At 45.4% G+C, this 14,737-nt stretch overlaps 1 protein-coding gene across 6 annotated transcripts in view; it reads left to right on the forward strand.

The window, feature by feature from the left end:
• Positions 1 to 14,468, forward strand: part of ADCK1 (aarF domain containing kinase 1) — a 77,464-nt gene extending 62,996 nt beyond the window's left edge. For all 6 annotated transcript variants that reach the window (XM_042047518.1, XM_042047514.1, XM_042047513.1 and 3 more), the window contains 4 exons: positions 7,586 to 7,735; positions 7,984 to 8,181; positions 11,844 to 12,037; positions 13,465 to 14,468. In XM_042047518.1, the coding sequence (XP_041903452.1) occupies positions 7,586 to 7,735; positions 7,984 to 8,181; positions 11,844 to 12,037; positions 13,465 to 13,636 (714 nt within the window). In that variant the 3' untranslated portion in view covers positions 13,637 to 14,468. The remainder of the gene's footprint in view (positions 1 to 7,585; positions 7,736 to 7,983; positions 8,182 to 11,843; positions 12,038 to 13,464) is intronic.
• The last annotated feature ends 269 nt before the right edge of the window (positions 14,469 to 14,737 follow it).

The following is a 14,737-nucleotide window of genomic DNA, read 5'->3' on the forward strand; positions in this document are numbered from 1 at the left end:
CATGTACAAGTGTAGCTGAGGAGGAACATACAACTAGGATATTGACAGTGAAAGGGAAATCTGGAGAGGAGAGTTATCAAGGATGAGCTGGCAGGAATGTAAGGGAAGGCCAGAACATGGCAGGGCTAAGAAGGGGGTGCCTGGAAACTGGTCTCTTCCTATTTCAAAACGTAAGAACATTTGCAGTCTTGGTTGGGGAGGTATATTTGGAAGAAGTCAGTAGGGCGGGGAAGAGAGAAAAATTAGATTGAAGGGCTCTCAGGGGATTTGTAGCATACTGTATACAGGAGGAAAGTAAGGATAGCAAGCCTACTTAGAGCATGGATTTTTAAAGAAGATCCCAAATGGCACAAATGCTCCTTTTGCATCCATTCTGATTATACCTGATTAATTTAGAGAGACCTTATTTGTATACAAATCTTAACATTATCTTTGGTTTGCCACATGGCTTCTCCGTGTCCTTCCTTGTGCATTCTCTGCCTGTCTCTGCAGGGGCTGCTGTATCAGCAGACTGTAGGACCTGTGGAGCTTCCAGATGCGGTCATGGCATGTGGTGTATTGCCTCAAACTAACCAGCCAGCTCAGGTAGCCAAGTGAAGAGTCCCCATGATCACCCTGATTTGGATTTGAGTCAAGGAAAGGAAATGATGCCATATACTTCAGCTTGCTAAGAGCCTGATCATGAGCCATGGTTGATTCAGAAGTTAGGAAAGTGTTTTGTCCAGCTGAGAATTGGAAAGCAAACAGCTAAGGTACTTAAGATGAGCTACTGTGTGCAGTTACTTCCATCTGTTACCCCATCCTACTGTGGCATTTTGCTTCTTTCTGTTACTAAATGGGTTCTGCACTGGAACGGTATCTCTTAGCTCAGTAAAGAGCCCAGTACCTTCCTGTAGCTGACAGCTTTGCAACTTGAAATATGCTTTCAGTCTGGGATTTACCCTTCTGCCAAGAGTCAGGAGTTGTAGCCGTGTAGCTGCTAAAATTTAAGTGGGATTTCCCAGGGTGGGATCCTTTTGTCAGCAGTGGAAACCTCTCATGTCTCAAGTATTTGTGCTTCTAACACTCAAGTGTTAGATGAAGCGGAGCATGGAGAAGAGCACTCTTTCTGGGGAAAATGGCTATTCTTGCTCTTTGTACTTGCTGAGTTAGTCTGGGGAGAGGTTTCTTTGCAGATTGTCCTACGTTTCATCTTGTCTGAAGCTTAGTGAAATTCACAAGGCACTGATAAGCAAGAATAGTGACCTCCAGTATTTTCAGCTTTTGGACTGTGCACAGACACCAGGTAAAAAGAGTTAAATTACACACAAACCTGTTTCTAACTGAAAGTTGGTTGACATCAATGTCAATCAATTGCTTAAGACTCAGCAAGATGCTTTACATTAAATCCAAGGAAATACAACTGCATTTAAAGCCAAGGGAGATGATCCCCATGGTCATTTTGGGTCTGACAGAGATGCAAGAAACAATTAAAAAAACAATGACTAGTCTTCTCTAGGTGTGTCCCTTTGAGAATCTGTGCAAACTTGCAGAGTTAGTCCCTCAGTTCCCTGGGTGGATGAATCATAATGTTTCTCCCCACTTAAATGCCATGGAAGATGGAGCATTGAGCATGAAAATAATTTCCTGAGTCCCCAACAGAGAGTACAGAACTAGTGCTAGGAGTGCACTCCAGGAGTCCTAAAAACTATTCCTGTGTCTTAATGATATCAAGTGTGTTCAGACATCACCTTGCTGTGATGCTAGATGACTGTGTAGTGATAGTACTGTCTAACAGCACTTTTGATCCTCACAACTGGATCACAGAGGACAGAGTGTTAAATAAAATCTCTACTGTGACCACCCTAATCTGCTGTGGATAAGAGCCATTTTGGAGCAGAGACACAGAAGGCTTCAAATTGTGGCTATTGTCCATTCACACCCTTTGCTAATTTGACACCAGTTTAATTGGGCAGAATTGCCCTAGCAGGATTAAGCAAACCCTTAGATGATGGCTGTAATAACAACAATGAAAGCAAGCAAAAACCCAATACAGTCTTCAATCCAATTAACCTTCGATTAAGGTTCCAAAATCAATGCTATTATTTTGGCCGGAGGAGGTAATACTGAGCCCTGAGAAATGAGCTGCACAACGACCTTTACTTTTAATGAGATCAATAGAAGTTAGTGTCGCCATCTCTTAAAATAATTGGCAAATATTACAGCCAAATTAAGGCCAGAGACTAGTATCTGCTCCTGATCTAAAGAGACAGTCACAGATGGAGGTGGGACAGGAAGGGATGATGCCCTATCAGGCAGTTTCATCTAGGACTTATCAGAGGCAAGGCAGTGAGATCATCTCTACAGGACTATGACACAGTATTTTTTCCTTTGCTTTTCTTCTTTATGTCAGTTAGAGGCATGGAGCCAGAACCACTCCAGCTTGCTCACAAGTCCAGGAAAGGATCAGTGACTTTCCCCAGATAAAACCAGGCTGGTTTGTTACATTGCAGCTAACCATGAGCATGATATATGTGCTTTTTACTGTAGGAATACTCATAAGCTCAAATTTGCATGCATTCTTTCTTTTCTGAGAGATTTCTTGCGTGTTGGTGTTTTTAAAGATACTCATTTGTGATGAACTTTCTAGAGTTCTGTTACTGTCACATCGCTCTGTCAGTGGATGTGCTGATTTGTTAAGGGGAGAGTTGCATACAGGGGCAAGGGTGACAGGTTGTCTAGGCTTTCAAAACCGATGGCAGCAATATATTGTGGCTGTGTACATATACAAGAAGAAATATATCACTGCTGGTATCAAGCTGCACTACAGCTTGGGATCCTCTGAATTAGATGACAGAAATGCAGTAGGTGTACTTGTTAAAATATTTGGTACGCTGGATATGACTCCATTAACTAGAAAAAGTGGGGGTTAGTAGGGAAATTGCAAAGTAGGTGAGAAACTCGTGGAGGCAATGGTGGACAGAAATTACCATAGTGGAGTTTTGTGAGGTTTGCTCTTCAAACAGATCTTACTTAACAAATTGGTGATGACCTCAACATAAACAGAACTGTATCAAGGAGATTGTTGATGACACCAGGCTGGGAGGTCTGACATTATGGAGGAGGACCAGAGTAGCAATAGCCCTTGTTGGCCTTGAGGACTGAAGTAGTAGAAAGGGATAAAAAGGAGCAATGTTGAGTGAAAAGTCATGTGCTTGAAAACTAATGAGAAGAGTTTCTTAAATAAACTGGGAGTTTGTCAGAGAGAAGTGCCATATTAGAATTAACTTTAGGATATTGGTTGCAGTGTAAGTGTGTCTTTCTTATGCAGTGGAACTGTGCAAAAGGCAGATTGACTCCTAGGACACACCAGGTGAAGGAGCACCCTGTAGAAATGGGGCAAATTTCTGCTGTTTATTATCCTGATTATTATCTGACTGGTCGACACATTGGGGTAGTAAATACTGGAGATGAATGGAACTAGTTAAATGCTAGGATTATGCTAGCTAAAGAAATATTTAAACTGAACATCGTTAAAGTTAGGCTGGGATTTAGGGGAAAGGTTCTGACCATCTAAAGGGTAAACTTTTGGAACTGCTGACAAAGTTATACTTTCTGTCTCACATATTTCCAGTGAATTTGGCCAGTTTATAGAAAGACTGTGATGCTGTACAGTAACAAACCTTAATGTCTTCACTGCATTCTTATTTCTTCTGTATTTGTTTGTAACTCACATAGGATGGTTTGTGACATGTAGCATCCTTGCCAGATCGATACATGAAAAGCACTTCTTGTGCTTAGGTTGGTGAAGAGTTACTCCTAGGTCGGGCTGTTATACAAGTATCTGTCACTCTGTTGTTTGATTGTTGTCAGCAATCTGTTTATTCCTCAGCTCTGTTTTTTTTCAAAATGAAAACATTGGGCTGAAAGTGTGGGGTTTCCCTGACACGGTGTCATGGTCATGTTGCATAATTTGGCAATGGCAGGTTGGTATTTGCATTGACTGGTAAGGCCACAGGCTCACTTGGTGACTGTAGTCATCATATTCTGCTGCTGCACAGACAGGCGAATTTAACTTCTTTTAGGCAATAACACACCCTCTGGCAATAGGCAAGGACATGCCTCTGGCCAGACCTAGAGCCTGATGTCATCCTGATGTATCAAGCTAAGCTCTGCTTGCTGATTAGCATAGTTTTTGTTATGCCTAAAATATGTGTTATGCCTAAATTATGCCATTCATGATTACACCCGCTTCTGCCTAGTTGTATTTCTTGTAGCACATACAGAACTACAAGTGCTTCTGTTTCCTTGCTATTCAAACCTAACTGGTAGACTGTTCCTCCTCTGCCATTCCTTAGCCAGCTTTGGAATCTTCAGCTCTCTTTTAATCTTTTTCCCAAGTAAATGCCTCCTGCATCCTGCTCATTTATTTGCTTTCTCTGAACTCCCTCTGTGTAGTCTGCATCTCTTGTCTTAATGAGGTGTCTGGAAGTGAATGCAGAATTCCAAGAGTGATTATTATTTTTTTACAGTGTGCAGCAGAACAATGCTGAGGGACGCTGGTAATGATAAAGACCTTGTTTTGTTGGATGATAAACAGGGAAAGGACTGATGACCTCTCTGTGTCATAACAAAAAGCCTGTGTGTTAACTTTGGTCTTTGCTTCTGTAAATCATTGCAACCTTTTTTCTAATTTGTGATGCACCTTCACCCTGAGGTCTTACACAGCTGAAATGCATGCTGAATTCCTCCCTTCTCCTGAGCAAAGGTTTTCATAAGTCTGTTTTCTCATGTCACCTAGCTGTGTTCTTGCAAAGTGAATTCTGTAGATATTATTTATCGAGTGGCCTTCTCAATAAGGGTGGAATAAGGGCCCGAAGTGACAAGGCACAGTACTGAAGAATTAATGTATATAAAGGTTTCATATTTTTTTCCTAAACTTTTTCTCAAGAAATGTGAACTTCCTTTGTCTGAATTACAATGATAGGTTGTTATTCATATTACACTCTAAGACCTAGAGTGTAAAGCTTCCTATTTTGTTTAGAATTTGGCAGTATTGTTACTTTCTATCTTAATTTATTTTGTATCCCATTTTAGAGGTATGACAACAAACAAAACTATGTGAAAATACTTTAGTGTGCACCACAGCTCCATGGTAAATTTTTTCCAAAAGTGAAGACTGTTTATATGCTTGTGTCATAAATCCCTGTAAAATATCTTTTGTATGCTAATGAAATAGTACAGAATACATTCATATGTCTTAAAGAAGCCATAAAGTTTAGTTGAAGATACTGGAGATACTCAAGGTTGCATGTTGGGGGAGAGGTAAATGTAAGTACAGCAGGGAAGAGAGAGAGGATGGGGATCTTGCAGTGAACATTGTCTTCTACCCGTGACGCAGCGTGTGGGTCTGAGCAGGGCTATGACCCCTCTGTTTTCATGGGAGGATGGGAAGACGGATCTCGAGCTGCTTTTGTGTTGCATCATGGGCTGCAAGAGGCTATGACCATAGACCTATTTAGTCACCTTTCTGCTGATGGTGACTCAGGAGGGGGGACCTTCTCTGCATCTGGAGCTTGCAGCCATATCATAAGATGCTGTTATGAGGGTGGCAAGGATAACTTGGTGAGAGGCGTTTTTGTAGGATCCTAGGATATTTGGGGTTTGGAAGGGAACCTCCAGAAGGCTTCTATCAAATCTCCTTCTAAGGCAGGGTCAGTTATGAGGTCAGACCAGCTTACTCAGGGTGTTAGCTAGTCAGCTCTGTGAAACCTCTAAGGATGGAGATTGCACAACCCCTTCAGCCATGACCAATCAACCGGTTTGTGGAACTGCCAGCCCTTGTCTGGACTTCTGTTTGATGGGTATGAGGCATCATGGTAGACCCCAGATTGTCCTCAAGTCCTCATTTTCAATAATTCTGTGCTTTTCCATGCCCCTGAAGGACAAGCAGCTGAGACAGCGATGGCCAAGCATGGTTAGTCCAGTGTGTGCACCAATGTCAGGATTGATGCTGTGATCAGTCATGATGTCGGAGTCCATTCCTTCTGGTGTACAGGTCCCTGGGAGGCTTTGTGAATGAGTGACATGATGGGCTTAAAACAGACTATTTGGCACATCCTTGGACTGTCAGCAAGGGCTACTCATCTCTTCTAGGAGATCACAGCACCTGGTACTTTGGTCCTATCTAATTTTAGAGCCTGCCGATCAAGGAGACTTGTAAGGGTCACTTCATGGCTCTGGTGATCTCTGCCAGTGATTCAGAAGGGAAACATCACTCCCCTCAGTCAGTACTTAAAATAACACCTGCATGGTGTTAGGGAAGCTGCACTACAGGAGGTCATAGGGCTGTGCTGTGCTGTCTGTGTGGGTGAATCATCTTGGAGCAGGCCAGCATTCCCTGTGATTCAGCAGTGGTTCCAGGTCCCATTTGAGGGACAGAGGATTGTTTCACCTGATCATACCGCTGTCCCTGTTGGTGTGCTGCAGGAAGGGTTCTTGTTCTTTCTCCTCATTTGTAGTTATTTGGCCACTATTCATAATGAATGCTCTTCTTAGAGGTGGCCACATTTCAGAAGTGGGTAAAGCAAGCCCTTTCTTGTCTGTCTGGTTTTCTGCAGGATGAGCTGTCATTACTATCCCTGTTACCTCTTCTACCACTTCTGCTTGTGGGGACAGCTGCCCCTTTGCTGCTTACATAGTGTGTCTGGAGATATGCTTGGAATGATTTATAATGACTGTCTTTTAATTGCTTATTCAGCACTCTGCTGTGGAGCACTGTGCCTCTCTGGGATGGCAGGGAGGGCTGGTGGTGGGAAGGCAGAGCAAGGCTGCTGTGTTAGTGCGTGGCAAGGGATTGATCCCGTGCCCTGGGGATGTTTGCTTGCTCCTAGGACATTTTTAACTTTAATAACATCTCTTGGTGATAAGGAGCAGTAGTGTGGAGGGACACAGCAGTGACAGGGTGATTTAAAAAGCTTTTCTGTGCTTCTTCATCTTCACAGACATTGCAAATCAGATTAGCATGCGTCTCAGAAAAGGAAGAGGGAAAGTGGGGGACAGTGTGATGAGGGAGGGGAGAGGGAACCCATGTTCATTCTGGTGAGGAGACTGAGAGGCTGAGTGCCCCCCACCCCTTCTCCACTGTGTCCTGCTGCCATCCATGGATGGAAACACCTGAGTATTCCTCCATGCAATCTCACCCACCCCGGCAGCATATTCCATGCCTTCCCTGTGAATGTGTATCTGCCACTATCTGCTGTCCTACTTTCCTCCTCATTATCAGAAACCCCATTCCTACCCACAGGTACTATCTCTTCTTTATGCTAGACAAGTGTCCTTAAATAACCCCAGATCCCACAAACACCTTCATGGTGCTCCCTGGATGGATCCTTCCCTGAATGCCCTGAACCACCCTGCTGCCTGTAGATGCCAGCAGCCACCTTGTGCATCCATCAGTGTGAGGAGCTGCAGGAACTCTGCATGGGGACATCAGCATGTACAGACCCTTGCTCCCTGTAGGATTGTCACATGGAGGCTGCTTTCCCTCCCCGGCTGGCACCCTACTGTGGGTGGCAATCTGTGACCATGTCTTGTCTCCTCACAGATCTCTCGCAACTTGGGGAAGCTCTACAGCGAAATGATCTTTGTGAATGGCTTTGTGCACTGTGACCCACACCCAGGCAATGTGCTAGTGAAGAAATGCCCAGCCTCTGGCAAGGCTTACATTATCCTCCTGGATCATGGGCTCTACCAGGTATGTAGGTGTGACGGGCTTCCAGGGCCTTGTGAGGCTGCCTTTGGGCATCAGGCTGAAAGAGCACACTCAGTTGGAACCTTGCCCCTCTAAGCACATATAAATACATTTTTCCTATTACTTCCATGACCCTCCAATGATATTTTTTGACTCTGAAATGGAGGACAGGGCACAGGTAAGGGGTGCAAGACTTTTCTCCCTGTTTCCTGTCCTCTGTGGGCTTCTGGGGACCATGTCTCCCTTCCCAGGTGCTGAGCGAGTCATTCCGCATGGACTACTGCCGCCTTTGGCAGGCCCTCATCAAGGCTGATATGAAGAGGGTGCAGAAGTACAGCCGACGGCTTGGGGCGGGGGATTTGTATCCTCTCTTTGCCTGCATGCTGACTGCCAGATCTTGGGAGTCTGTCAACAGGGGCATTGACCAGTCACCAGTCTCTGCCAGCGAGGTAGGTCTTGTGTGTCTTTCCCTAACATGTGCCCTTGCTTCTCCTCAGGTGCCTTTCTTTGTTAAAATCACTTGCACCACTGAGATTACAGCAGCGCTGGGCAGCCCCTGGCAGCTCTGTAGCAATTTCTGCTTTGATAACTGAGCTAGAAAAAGCCAGGACTCCTTCTGCAATGTGTTTCATAGTGGCTGAATTTAGTTTCCTGGATTCACTTGTCATGGGCTGCTTAAATTTTTTATAATATTTGAATACCTAAGTGTTCACCGTTTCTGGCTGGGGAAACATTTCTAGATTGTCCTTTTCTTAAAAAATTGTTGAATGCGGCTGTGCAGGAAACCATCAAGGAGGCTAGGATAAGGTACAGGAGACATAAAGGTTTGGTGGGAAGACATGAGAAGGATAATGCATTATCACTATTCATGTAAATGACTATCAGCACTGATATAAACTCCTAAAAACCCCTGGAAATTACCTCCCAATCAAAAACCCTATTAACTTGGAGTCAAGGTTGCTTAACTGCAGATCCTGTCAACTCAATCACTACAAATCTGGGAAATTGCACTTACATTCTCCACCCTTTCATAGCCACACATGCTGGGATCCTTCTCACGCCTCCTCGCACACCTGATACACACATAGCCCACCTTAAGAATAGTAGCAGCCCTGCCAACTGTGCTGTTTCTAGAGAGGAACTTAAAGTGATGTGATCCAGCCAATGGACGAATGTCTGTAAATAGAAGTGTGTTGTATCCTATGGTTTGCTTTTATCTGCACATATTTATAGTAGAAAGGATGAAGTTCATTTAAGTAGTGTTATAATATTGTCCTATGAAATTCTCTTCTAAAAGTTCCTTCATTTTGATGGATGTGGCAGAATTTGCTGCACTGGCTTGCTGTTATCAATAGCAATGAGTAGGTCAGATACCTTGGGTAATGGACCCCTCCCCAGCTAGTAATTTGATTGGTTTTTATCTGAGTTAATTTTCTGTACATCAGAAATAATATAATGACTATCTAACAGATCTGTGCTTATCTGGTGAGTTTTGTAGCTGGTAGCTCCAGAAAAAAATTCATAGGTGCCAAAGCAAATTGGCACAGCGTTGACTCCAATCCTACCAGGCCAGTGTTGAATCTGAGCTAGTGAGCAATGTTTATTCCCAACTTGCTTTTGAGGGTTACACCAGGGGTGTAGCTGCAGCCTCATGGTACCCTGTGTGTGCTAATGAACTTTGTCATTGAGTTGAATTGCGTGTATGGAACTAGCTCTGTTGTCTTTGCCTACATGACACAATTAATGCTGAAACTAGATAATCCTGCAGCAGATAATGGGGAGCTGAGCAGATTTGCTGTGGCATTAGGAAATGAGCTGCTGCTTGCCCTTACTTTAGAGGTGAATTTGAAAGATTTTATCAGCAGCAAGAGCTGAGCGCTGTGTAGGCAGGTACCATCAGTGCAGAGCTCCAGAGAGTGTGCATGAGGATGTATCAACATGACAGCAGCCTGTGAGACAAGGAACCAACCTTCCTAAACAAAATCTTATCTGTAGTACTGTACTCAGTCTGGGGCACTGCATCTTGAGAAAGGTTTGATGAAACTGGGGAAGTCCAGTAGGAGTCTACAAGGACTAGTGGCCAAGCAGATGCAACCCTTGAGGTAAGTCTGAGCAAGTTAGGTCAGAAAAAAATCTAGAAAAGGCAGGTCAAGAAGAGTTGTAGAAGTGATTTTCAAATTTCTTGAAGAGAGCTGCAAGCAGGACAAGCAGTCATGAGTTTAAGTTTAAATTCAGCTAAACACGAGAAAAGCCAGATCTAACGGCAAAGCAGTGAAATGCTAGTGCAGATGGTCTGGGGAGGTTTCAATTTGTGTTACTGGAGAGTTTTAGGTGCAGGCTGGGCAAATGTAAGAGGATTGCCGTAGGTATAGTTGTTCCTGCCTTAAGCCAGGGCCAGGCAGCTGATCGCTCAGGGTGGCTGCTAGCCTCATCTCATCTGATTTTGTGATGTCTTTTGCTGCATCCTGCAGCAGCCTCAGCAGCTGCAGCCAAGGGGCTTTTCTCAGGTCCTGTGGCATAGCTTACTTCTTCCTCTGCACACAGGCTTTGCCCTTGACAGAAAATGACAGTTCTGATGACAGATCATGTGGTTGTTTTGTGATGTGGACAAGCAGCTGGAGCTAAAAATAAAAAGAAAAGAAATAGAGAAGAAAACCTATGTGTGGAAAATAATGTAGGCTCTGCAATGATGCTGGCTGGGAAAAGGGATAAGAGATAATCAGCGAGGAATTTTCTGCCAACAAATAATGGAACAAAACAATTAACATTTAGGAGAGCTAAGCATCTTCTTGCTGAAGCCTTGTGTATCTGGTCAATGATAGACGCAGGAGGACACAAAGATTTGTTTGTCAGTAGCAAAGCAGCCATGGTGGTGTGTGAGCTGTGTACATCTCTGACCATCATGACCTGCACACTCAGTTTGTACAGGTCTGTTCCTTTATAATAAGTTTGAAGTTCACAAAGAGTGAATGTGAGATCCCACATCATGAAATATAGGCCATCCCTCATTCCAGAGGAGAGAAGGCTTTAGAGCTGTCATTTCCCACAAAGGAGCTCCTTCCTGTAAGAAATTATTTACTGCCCCTCTGCATGTGTCCTCCTGGATTTTGGAGATTTCAGATGTTCCAGGGACTTGTCTTTGGATTTCATGTCATGATTCATGACATGGCCTCTGTAAGAAGAGGTAGGGACATGGTTTGCATATAGGATCAGCTCCCAGCTACACTGTGCTACATTTACTGGGATGGTGAGGGAAATCTCAGATCTAAAAACAGGCAGAAGAGGCAGAGCTGACTGTCTTGCATGCTCTGGTGGCTTGTATTTGGAGAGGAGCTCATCTTATGTGGCTCAGGCTGTAGCCTGTAAGTTATCCCTGGGTTCTTACAGTAGGCAATGTATTAGTTGGAATCTGGAGAACCAGAGAACATGAAGGATTGCCTTGGACTTAAACTCTTCCCTTAATTATCTGCTACTGGCTGCTGTAATAGAGGATATAGGTCTAGATCTGACAGATGACAATTTTTGATCTTTTGGGTTAACATGATGCTTAACTGCATAATGCTTTCTCACCTCTGCTGAATTGTGTCGAGGACAGAGGACTAAACTAGGCCTTGGAAACAGCTTCACCAGTATAGCATAGAGCCATCAGTTGCATGGGGCAGGAAAGAGCAAGCAGCCTGGTTGTCTTGCAGCATGCCTCCACCTTCCTGAGCAATCCTGCTACCTGCAGCTCTGCCCCTTTTGGGGCTCGTGAGGTGAGAAGTCTCCAAGGGCAGTAATGAATTCTGGTTGCTGCAGGCTGCCTAGGACCAAGAACCGAGATAACAGTGAGTGGCTGTTCTCCTGAGAGGCTATTAATACTACCAGTGAGGAGATAGGTCCTTATCTCACCAAGGGACAGATGGGATATGGCAAGAGTGATCTGTGCTGTGAGTGCTGTGCCCAGTGTCTGCAGGAAAGGAGGACAGAGCTCTTTAGCTTCTGGCCTAGTGTCATGGTCTGTAAAAACACTGTCTCTTCCTGGCAAATCTCAGCTGCATCTGGACCTGGATTTCCCATGTACTCTCACCTTCTCTCTCTTTTCTCCCTGATATGACCTGGCTGGCCACAGGACATGGAGATCCGGTCCAACGCTGCTGCTTACTTGCCCCAGATCACCCAGCTCCTCAACAATGTCCCCCGCCAGATGCTGCTTCTGCTGAAGACCAATGACTTGTTAAGGGGGATTGAGTCAGCCCTGCACACACGGGCCAGTGCCAGCTCCTTCCTCAACATGTCTCGCTGCTGCATCAGAGCTGTTTCCACGTGAGTCTCTTATCCAGGCACCAGAGGGCAGACAGGGAGCAGCAGGAGCTGACTGTCCCTGTGGTCCAGGAGATGAGGGAGATCCCAGGTACCTCAGGCCAGTCAGGGTCCAGTCCCACTGCAGCTGAGCAAGGCGAGCAGGACAGACCCTGAGATGGTGGTCAGATCCAATCAAAAGTCCTCATGATAAGGCAGCATGCTGGTGATGTGGCAGGTCTAAGAACAAACCAAAGTCAATCTGTAGATTATGTCCAGTGGTTGTCAAGCAGGTCCCTGGTGACAAGACAGGGCTGAGGTCAAGCAAAGAGGTCAGTATGTGACTTGAGGTCCAGGCCATGGGGCTTCACAGCAGGGCATGAGTTGGGGACCATTACTCTTACAGTGTAGCTCAGGCAGGAACGGAAGGTGCAGGTCTGAGATTAACTGGGGTTCCTGGGCCTATGACCAGAGGGTTGGGGGAGGTTCCAGGCTAGTCAGGGTCATTAAGGCTTATTAGAGGCCCCCACTCAGGGGGCCTGACAAGCCTCTGACTTGACTTCTTGGCCTATTACTCTTAGCTGTGGGTCTTGTCCCCTCATTGTGGTCCTACCTCTGCTCAGTTACACATCTCAGCCTTTGTCTACGCTGTTCTCACATCCATCAGCCTCTCCAGATGACAAACCTGTCACCCTGGGGCTGGGGACAGGGATAGAGTTGGAGGCCTTAGGTTAAGGGTTTAGGATTTGTCCCCCCAGAGGAGGGGAAGGGGCTTCCTGCCCATTACAGGCATTACCACTGGGTGGTATTTGTGGGTAGGATAGATCTGCAAGTTCACTGCACCCTGATTGAGGGAATTGGGCTGACTGAAGATCAGGCTGATGTTTAAAAGCCAGGAACAGGAGTTGTGCAAGTGATTTCCATCTGTGAGTCTTATGAGTCAATGCACTTCTGCCTCAGATTCCTCCTCCTTGCAGATGAAATAACACTTATTTCTCAGGCTGATGAGGGACCTATGAATCCCAATTAGCCCCTGCTAAAGAAAGGTGGAGAAATACTTTTCCTGGAATCTGTGTGTCAGGATTGCTGGACTCTTACAAGTGTGCTACCAGGAAAAGCAATAGGAGTGTGCACCTGTCCCTGTGAGCTGAAGTGAAGCTGGGCATAGAAGCAGAGGGCTGCCATAACCCAGGATCACTATGCACAGTGGGAAGAGAACTGAGTTCACAAGGGAAGCAGGCTGTCTCTCCTGCCAGATTCATTCTAAGAAAGGCAATCCCCAGCTCCTCAGAAGCACTGCTTAGAGAAAATCCCTGCTTTCTGGGGATTCTCCAGATGGCAGATATTGCCCACCCCTGGGGAGGGTCAGTTGTACGGATGATGTAGGACAGGCCTCCTTCCTCCTGGGCTGTTTCCTGCTGGATCTAATGCAGCTGTTTCTCTCATTCTAGGTACCAGAGGAACAAGAGTCACTCGCTTTACAGGAGGGCCCAGATCTCACTCGCAGAAGCCCTAAGCCTGTGGCAGATCAACTTGTATGAACTCTTTCTGTGGCTGAAGGGGTCCCAGCTGGGGAACTGGGTCATTGCTCTCCTGAGACGGATGCACCATTTCACATACTGACATGAACTGGTGGGAGAGGCCTGGGTGCTCCCTCCCTCCTTTCTGCTCTCCATGGCACATTTGCCTTTCTCACTGTTTCTGTTTTTGGGTCTTACTCCACATCACACACTGCACTGTCCTTGTCTTTTACAGCATTAGCTTCCTCTGTGGTACAGAGAAGTTGAGTTGGTACCAGAGCCCTATTGTTTTGTGGTTTAGGGAAAGTAGGTGCATGATGCCTTGTGTCAGGAAAGACAGGAAAGTATACTTTCTTTCCTCATTTGTGCAGGTTAAATTCCACTTAGATTCTAGTGGGATCGCACCAGAAGCAAATACCTCTTTGACTCTTTCTTAAACAATCTTAAAGAATTTAAGAGAATCCCAACCCTACCTAGAATGCCCCAAAACATTTCTCAGACCCTCAGAGAGAGGTGGTAAGTCCCTTTAAAATGCAATAGGGTTTATATTAGCTTGTACAATCTCCTTAGTCTGATTTCTGTTCAGGTGTGTAGAAGGTTTCTCAGACTAGTGAGGCCTTGTGGAAAGCTGTCACTAGGGTTTTCTCTTCCAGCACCAGGGAAATAGGACTCAAATGGTAAGAGTGGTAGACTGGGAGTCTGACTTTCTAAGGTTCATCTCCAGTCCTGTCAGCAGGTGCCTCTGTTTTTGGACTTCTCCTGGCCTGTTTCCTTGCAGGTGAAGTGGGGGAAGAGGACAGTGATCTTGCCTCTCTTCTCAAATTCAGGGGAGGCAGTAGGAATGACAACTCAGGGCTCTGAAACTGCTGGTAATGTATGTGTACTGTACAATACTTCCACACAACAAAATAAATGAAGACCTTTGGGGGAGGGATGCTTGACTGTGCACTAGAGTTATGTTTGGGCCTCTATCCTAAGTCCTGTTTCCACAAGTGAGTGATGCCAGGCAGTACCGGCAATTTCTTGTAAGTAAAATGTCCACTTGGTCTTTCCTCTATCCAAGAGGTTTGTACCACATCTGAGTCCTCTGGTACTGCATCAGATGTGTGTTGGGATGGAATGGAGGAGCAAGCATCTTTCTGCTGGGAGGACACCTCACACCCTGCTGCCCAGATCCATGCTGAGCCTGCGTCCTCCCTGCCTG

This window comes from Corvus kubaryi, unplaced genomic scaffold (genome assembly GCF_017639235.1).
Source record: "Corvus kubaryi isolate FWS band 111438036 unplaced genomic scaffold, C.kubaryi_AGA036_p1.0 66, whole genome shotgun sequence".
In the NCBI taxonomy this organism is placed as follows: domain Eukaryota; kingdom Metazoa; phylum Chordata; class Aves; order Passeriformes; family Corvidae; genus Corvus; species Corvus kubaryi.